At 41.1% G+C, this 8,379-nt stretch overlaps 1 protein-coding gene across 3 annotated transcripts in view; it reads right to left on the bottom strand.

Annotated features, from left to right (window-relative positions):
- MAP3K5 (mitogen-activated protein kinase kinase kinase 5) overlaps positions 1-8,379 on the bottom strand; it is a 148,126-nt gene that overhangs the window by 54,234 nt on the left and 85,513 nt on the right. For all 3 annotated transcript variants that reach the window (XR_002103746.1, XM_019550189.1, XM_019550190.1), the window contains 2 exons: positions 4,862-5,021; positions 1,110-1,263 (listed from right to left, as the gene is read on the bottom strand). Coding sequence is in view for 2 of the 3 variants with exons in the window: in XM_019550189.1 (XP_019405734.1) it covers positions 1,110-1,263; positions 4,862-5,021 (314 nt within the window). In the remaining variant the exon portion in view is untranslated. The remainder of the gene's footprint in view (positions 1-1,109; positions 1,264-4,861; positions 5,022-8,379) is intronic.

Below are 8,379 nucleotides of genomic sequence, written 5' to 3'. Positions count from 1 at the left end.
ACATCCGCCGCTTGTTTACACTGGAAGCCAGCGCCCGTGCCGGTGGCCGGGAGCCGGCAATAAAAATGGCCGGCCGGAACAGACGGGGCAGGAGTCCGAAGGAGGGACTCGCTGCCACGGAGACTGAGGCTCCAGGAGGGGTGCGTCTTATGGTCAGGTGCGTCTTATGGTCCGAAAAATACGGTAACTGCCTGAAGCACTTGCTGTTGAGCATGACAAACTGCAATCTTCCCTGGGGTATATTGTGCCACCTACACACCAGGTCCAATACCTGACAGCCTACTGAGCTATACAAAGCAACCAATTTGCACTCCAAGTATTTGGGTGGCAACAGTGGTTATTATGAAAATAAATAACAGTCTTTGCCAAGAGTTATTCAAAAGTAGCCAAGATCCAATTTCTCCTCAATACTGAGGAGACAAATAACAAGGGTGATAACAAGAATCTGTTTACTATATTTTTCCAGAACCCTCTACCCTGGTATAACCATATTCATTAAATATAAAACAATTCAGCAAAATACAAACTAGCAGGGTTCTTGCACTATTTTTTTCAAGGGAACATCTAAATATAAATTATCCAGTATGGTTGAGATTTATTGTCTGATACCAGAAGTTGTATGTTTTCAGCTACCAAGGCTCCCTTATGAACTGTGACAAAGAATAAATGAACTTCATTAACTGCAAAGGATTCCAAGTCACATATCCCAAGCCTACTAATGAATTGCTAGCATTTGATATGGGAGAAAGAAAACTCCTTTCCTCAAAGCATAACTTAATCACTCTGTTATCATTTGGCATAGATAGAAGGGTTTCTGTAAGAGAATGCCTAGCAGCAGCACATCCTAAATGACAAAATGCTAACTAGGCTTTTCCCTTGCTGCTTTGTTATAAAACAGACCAAACAACTCCATTGTAACTAAAAGCAATCAACTAAAACCACTACAACATGCAAACCAAATATATTTCTTCTGGGAAAGTAGTTAATTTCTTGGCAAGTTATGAGCAAGCAATAGTTGTATTAACCATGCTCTGTGATGAAAAGGAAATGAATACAATTACAAGTTAAATGAGACGGTTAATAAAAAATATGAGAAAACACACACTTACTGGAAATCTAACTATAGACACATCTGTCTTTGTGGCTTCAACAAGGAAGTCCATCCAGAAGTCCACAAGTTCCTGTTTGGCTACATGTTGTTCTGGATTCAGTTTCTTAAAATGCTGATATATCAAAATAGTCTCTACAATAGACTTGAGGTACCTAAAATTAAGCCAAGCATATGCAGACAACAAATTTAATACAGTTTGGGAAAATACAACAAAACAAAACAAGAAACAAACTATTTTTAATTACACTCTTAAGCACACAGCATCACAATAGCTTGTAACAATTACAATTCCTTGTGTTTGAAACAGATATGTGGCAACTACACTACTAATCTAAACTATACTGGAGTCCCAGGCCAGGCATATCCTAGCAGTTACCCTGAACTGAGATCATTTTTCAACGTAGGTAAATCCCCTGCCTAGAGACTAAACTTATCACATCAGAACGTTTTAAATTTGTGACTAACCTTAATTTAACATTAGGTGAAAGTCCCTGGTTTTAACATTCTGTGTTATTTTGTCCTCTATGCTGCATCTGCACAGATGAATTGTTTAACATAGATGTTTAAAATGTGAGGCTTCTGGATTCAGGATCTAGAATTAGCTACACTATAAATAGTCAATAACTCCGGTAGAGATCATTTCAACAACCCTTTGTAAAAAACATAACAGCTCTGCTACTCGTCACTAAATCCCGTACCTGTCTCGCTTCAGTGCATTACCTCCTAATGCAAATTTACTAAGCTCTATATGATATTGTTTTTATACCATGAATTGAAAAAGATGCAAATATACTTTAAGCGTGCAGTTACTAATTAATTACCGAGCTGCCTGTCTACAAGCCACCTGTACATACTAGATTCCTTTCTAACGCTAGCCTCAAAGCTGTTTTTTAAGCACTACAGTCAAACATGTAAAGCCAAACGGAATAAGCCCCTTATAGTATAGCCACAAAGAGTCACCACAGTTCAGTCATTTAAATGAATGCAACTGCTCTTTAAAAAAAGCTGCTAAATGCGGGATAATGATACACATATGGCAACTCAAACAGGCCCTGTATTTTGAATAATGTACATTTTAAGCCAAATTTCTCAGACAGTCAAGTGACTAGCATTCCCCATACAGAAATTTGCACTTTGATGTTGTTACATATGTGGATATAAGGTTCAACCACTTTCATACATGCCCATGAAAACATTCCCCTCAAATCTTCTTTCAGAGATAATTTTAGGTCTTAAAAATGTGACCATAACAAATTGTGCATGTGTACGTGCACGTGTGCACAGGTCATTTACACCAGTGGTTTTTAACCTTTTTAGACTCAAGACATCCTTCATTCAGCTCAAGGCACCCGTTGACAGACTTGAGACACCCCTCAGAAAATGCAAGCTCTTACTTTTCACTTGTTTTTTGACTACCAAAAAATAATAGAGCAATTACTCTGTTGCAAAGAACTCAGAAGGACGACAGCAGGTTGGAATGTTTTTAAGCCTATGGATTCCTATTTGAAATCTCTAGGTTTATTTTGTGAATCGTGTTTGCAGCACACCTGAAAGGATTTCAAGGCACCTCAGTGTGCTGTGGCACCCTGGTGGAGAATCATTGATCTAGACTCTTCAGAGCTTTAGAAGAATGCTAGCATCTCAGTCTTTTTTTCCCAAAACCTTCAGAATCCTTTAAACAAATGCTATGAGGTTTCCACAGTGAACAGCATTCTGGCCCTTGGCTAACAGTTGACTGGTCCTCTGCTACCAGTGACACAGAAGTCTGCAGCCTGAAGTCAAAGTGATTCAGGAAATAGGACTAAACCCTCATAGCAGATGCCTCTGTTAGTCTTGTGCAGATTAGCTGCAGTCCTGTCTGCAGCTAAGGGCTGTCTATCACTCCTATATTTATGACCTTTCCATTCATTCCAATTCAATTGGCATTGCTCTCTGAGGATAACAGGATATGACCTAACTGATGTCTTGCCCACATTAAAACCTCCCTATATCTCTTCAGAGACAGCTACCAAGCATGCCTAGCAATTGCCATATTCTATTCCTGGGGGTTTCTATCCCTTTTGGAGGAGTTATGCTACTCTAAAATCTACATTTGTGTAGAGACACAGGGCATAGTTACACAGTAAATCTAGTGTGCCAGGCAGCACAGCCCACAAACATACTGAACTGCTCCATTCAGGGTGCATCTATATGTGTGCTTTAGTGCAGTTGATTAGTGCAGTAAAGTGTCACCATCTACACGTCCACTAATATTAGGGCACAGTAAATTAATGAACTCTGCCATAAGATAATACTGTTGGGGACACTACTATCTTATGGTGGAGTAATGAACTGTGATCAAACACTTGTGAATACAGTGACAGCAGGCATAAATTGTGCCCGGTCAGCGCAGGCAGCAGGGCTGGACACGAGACCACAGCTCGGCACATCCAATGCTCAAGCTCTGGCCACCCCTCTACCGCCTGACACCTCCACCCAGAGCCCAGGGCTGACTCCCACCCTGCAACCCAAGTCTGCTCCTAGCCTGGGCCTGCTCTGCCATGGCTCAAAGTGCTGCTGTCCTGGACACGCATATAGATACTGCACCCAGGAATAGTGTAACCCACCTCAAAGTGCTCTGGAGTTTACCACTTCACCTTATTTGCATGTGTAGATGCACCCACAGGCTCCCTCATAAACCAGAAGCTGTACAAATGTCCCTGCCCCAGATATGCTAGCCCAACCCCAATACCAAATGTACACATCTACACTGCTTCTGGTTCAGAAGGCAGCCTGGGCAGCACAGCCAAGGCATATCTGAACATGTTATCACCTGACACAGTAAATTTACCAAGCAGCTACAGAGTTTTGCAATTAGAACCCAGGTGTTTTCTGGTTCCTCCCTTCCTTTCTTTGGATCAAAACAAAAAAAAGAAGTTGCTGCATAAAGCAGGTGAATTTCACGTAACCCTACTCCCTCATTACACCTTTAAAACCAACCACGTGCTAGCTCTTATAAGTCAATCATCAAACTAAAAGGGATATATCACACCTGGCCCCTGACCAAGGATGTGGAAAAGAGGGAGGCAAACCTTACTCCCTTGCTGCCCACTTGTACATACGTGTAGGGGCAAGATGCAGCTTAATTGAATGCATCTATAACCACAGAAGGGATGTCTCCTGAGGTACATTTGAATACAAACCTGTTCTGAAACCCTGAAGATTCTAAAATTATTAGATTTGGGGCAGGGAGAGAAGTGCTGTTGAGAAAGATTTCTCCTGAGAAGTGGGATCATTGTTAGTCCTTGCAGCTGTCTCAACATTTTAAAATTCCTTGATTCAATCTGCATGTATTCTGACAATAAATTTAAATTTTCTGAACCATCCATTTTTAACTGGCTCTGAAGAGATCCGGTGTGGCTTATGGTTTAGGAGTGCTGTTGGGATGTTCACAAGTGATTTTGGGTATGTGAAGGAAAACAAAACACATATTATATGCTGACCTGATTTTGCACTCAACGGCACAGTTTTTAAAAGGATATGTTCTTTTCTTCCCAATTCATGTGCAACACTTTCACAGGGCAAAAACACATCACAAAGTAATTTTTCCATATTTTTTTAGATAATTAATAGCATTCAGTATGAAAATTTACCTACAGGCTGGAATCATTTAATACAATGCTATGTGTAACAATCTGAAGAAGCTAAATTAAAAAACTTATTAACATACAAGAGTGTTCAAAACCATCATATCTTGCATATTTGCCTTACCATGCTGGTGTCTTTAGCTTAAAAAGCTTTTCTGAAGCCTGAATCACTCTTAGGTGGTCATTGGCCAGCATACTGGCCCCTAAGAAAAATCCCACTTCCCAGTAACACTGCAGTTTCTCCAGGTTTCCCTTTTTACCAAGCAAGCTGCTGATCTTTACCCCTGTAACAATAAAAAGAAAACAAAGCATTATTGCACGGGAGCAAAGAGAGTAACAATTTTAAATAGATTTGCAGTCTACTGTATTCATTGCCTAACTTTCTGTAATACAAGTACACATAAACCTTTCTGGGTTACCTAGCTCCTGGAGCTCCAGTCTGAGCACCCAGATAGTTCCTATCAAAGGACTCCAGCTAAGAGGATGGCAGAGCACTCTGATCCATTCCTAGGATGCTTGGAAGCAGGTGTAGGAAGAGAAGAAATGAACCTCACAGCAGCCAGTAAGGATGGCTTCTGTATGAGCAGTCTAGTGGACCAATGATTGCCAGGAAGGAGGAAACTGCCTGATGGAAGTATGGGGGAGAGTGTTGGTATAATTTAGGCTGCAAACACAGGTCACATTTGTCCCGGGATAAATCATTTTATCCCAGGACACTACAAGTAAAATGTTCTCCCAGGATTGCATAATTGAATCAATGGCAGAAAAGCAGCAGTGTATTCACTAAACCCTGATTAGAAGGGTGATGTGTATACACTCCCATCCCGGGATATTTCTGTTCTGGGACAAACACAGGCACAACTTGTCCAGGGAAAATACAACATCTGTTCCTAGCCCTTAGAGACCCTCTGCTATTTCTATCATCTCAAAGGAAGTTTGTACTACCCTGAGACTCTTGCATTACAGCTTTCACTGAGAAAGAGAGATCTAACCAGAGGGAGCTGCTAATAGCCAGCTAAGATCCCACAAGAATTCCAAATGAGGGGAAACTGGGAAGTCCAACAGATTCAGCCTCACACAATCATTCCAGAATAAAATTACTTTTGTTTAAGCTAGCCAACTCCAGAGCCCTGAAACATTCCATCTCTGAATGTGCAGCCCAACTGCGCCATCCCCACAGGAAATCTGAAAGATCTGAGAACATTTGGGAAATGAGGAATTGCCTTAACATTTATTAATAGGTACTTTAGCTCCTTCCTTCTCCATATCCTATAGGGTCCTGTGCACAATAAAGCTCCCCGCTTTGCAGTGCTGTTATTTTAGAAATTCTATTCCTTTGCTGGAACTTGCTTATTTATTTTGTTGTCCCCTATATACTGAGCTTCACAACACTCCTTCCCAGCAGGTATCATCATCATCAGTGCAATACCTAGACTCCTGGCAGCCACAGACAAACTTTTAGCATCAGGCCTCCCTTTCACCAGAGACAATGTATCCGTATTTTTTTTCCCCATTTTCGGGCCCGTTTTCTGTCTAAGCCATGGGCGGCCGCCCAGTTCACCCATGTCTGTGTCCAGGCCTGATCATCGTCATCACTGATTTCTCATAGAACAGCCCCTCATGTACCTGCCACAAAGAGTCACACACTGACTGGATGCACCAGGCACTTGGAAAAAGAACTCCCAGTGCAACACCCAACTTGATGAAAAGTACTTGATATGGTAATACTCAGTACTTGGAGGAGGCATACCACACACTTCCAGAAAGGGGTTACATATGTAAAGGTGAAACAGGATTTACCTCGAGGGATCCTAACATAGAGAGAGAACAGCAAAGTACCTCACTCATGAGAGAGCACTTGGGGCATAATATTCCAGCACTATATTTGTGGGAGGTTTTGAAAATAAATAAAAAATACAAAGAATCTGAAGCCATCCCAGACCAGCTGGCATCTGAGGATAAATTAACACTTCCTTAGCATGGAGGATTGGGGATAGACTTGTGATTAAATATCAGTGAGGCCACCCAATCTTTATTTATCGTCATACTGATCGGTGATCAATGCTACAAGCTGAGTCGGTCCCACACCCTGATTTATATGGACTAAGGAATCAGAGGTTCAAGACACCTTGACTTGGTTGGTCTCACTACAGCTGTTTCTTTAGCCTGAATAGATCAAGAGATTAGACTGATAGGTAATTGGAAAGACTGTCTGAATCATGGCTTTGGAGCAGAAGCTGAACAAATGCTTACTTAAAAGGGATCAAACACTATGCAAATTTCCACCTAGCCTTCAGCAGTTGTGAACAACAAGAATCCATAGTCAGGCTGTGTTCTGAAGCCCTCCATATAAGTTCACTGGTCTACACTCAGGAAAAGGGGATCTAACACTATTTCTTACAGATACCACCCAAATTCCCCTGATGAAGGCAATTTGGTCAAGTTCAACTGACTGCCGTTGAAAGCTCTCTGAGACAATTTTCCTACAAGAGGATAGACTGAGTAAATATAACTCAGATTAACCAGACTGTCTACAACCTAAAATTAGATTTTGAAGGAAAATTTTCAGATGCTATGCTGGAACCACAAACATCAGAATTCAGATTTTGCTGTAGGAGGTGACAGCAGTATAGCTCATCCAGTCTGGAAAGCTACAAGTTGAGACCATCACCATATCTGATGGTCTACTAGTGCCTCCCATCTTCAGGTTAGGACAAAATGCATATCAATATAGCAACCCATCACATCCAATTATATCCTAGCTGTCTTCATACTGCCAAAAACCAAAAGCTTTCATTCCTATTGAAGCAATCATACCCATACCCATCTTTCTCTTGCAGAAGGATAATCAGATTTTCACCCACACAAATGTGATTCCCCACTGTCTATATTCTGCTTTCCTAAAATACTGTTGTTGCAATTACTAAGATGGAGATTGGGCTGCCTCTTTTAAAAGAGCAATTTGTGACAGATCAACTTTAGATGAGGCACTTGGGCAGACCACAGCCATGACTGCACTTTGAAGGAGACAGCATTAAGAGAAAAACTGACTGGAAAACAAAATTTTCCTTCTGTGGGAAACTGAGGCTTAAAAATGGTTTAATCTGGAATAGGAAAGCAAATTTGAAATCTCTGTATTTCTTGATAATGGAATATTTCAAAACATTAAGACCGTCAAAAAGTTTCATTCCAAAGTCATCACTTCAAACTTTAGTATCATATTACATTCTTGTTAAAATACTTTGCCTTTATATACTGTAAATACAGCAAGTCAAATGATGAAGTCAAATGAAACAGGAACCATTTCACACACAGTGTCTGGATGAAACCAACTGATTGGGTGAAGTGGAAACATTTCACGGAAACCTATGCTTTCCAGAGGGAAAACTGCTCCAATCGGAAAATTCTCTCACTACAGCCATTTCTTTAGCCTTAGCAAAGTACAGGCAGTCCTCGACTTACAACGTTTCGAGTTACATCACACTTACGATGTTCATAAATTTCATAGTTTCTAGGGTCAGAAGGGACCTGAGTAGATCATCTAGTCCGACCCCCTGCCATGGCAGGAAAGAGCACTGGGATCAAATGACCCCAGCAAGGTGTACATCTAGCCTCCTCTTAAAGACCCCCAGGGTAGGAGCC

This window comes from Crocodylus porosus, unplaced genomic scaffold (assembly GCF_001723895.1).
Source record: "Crocodylus porosus isolate Cpor-Errol unplaced genomic scaffold, CroPor_comp1, whole genome shotgun sequence".
Taxonomy (NCBI): Eukaryota; Metazoa; Chordata; order Crocodylia; family Crocodylidae; genus Crocodylus; species Crocodylus porosus.
The sequence above is the reverse complement of the archived record's forward strand: the minus strand, read 5'-3'. Positions and strand labels throughout refer to the sequence as shown.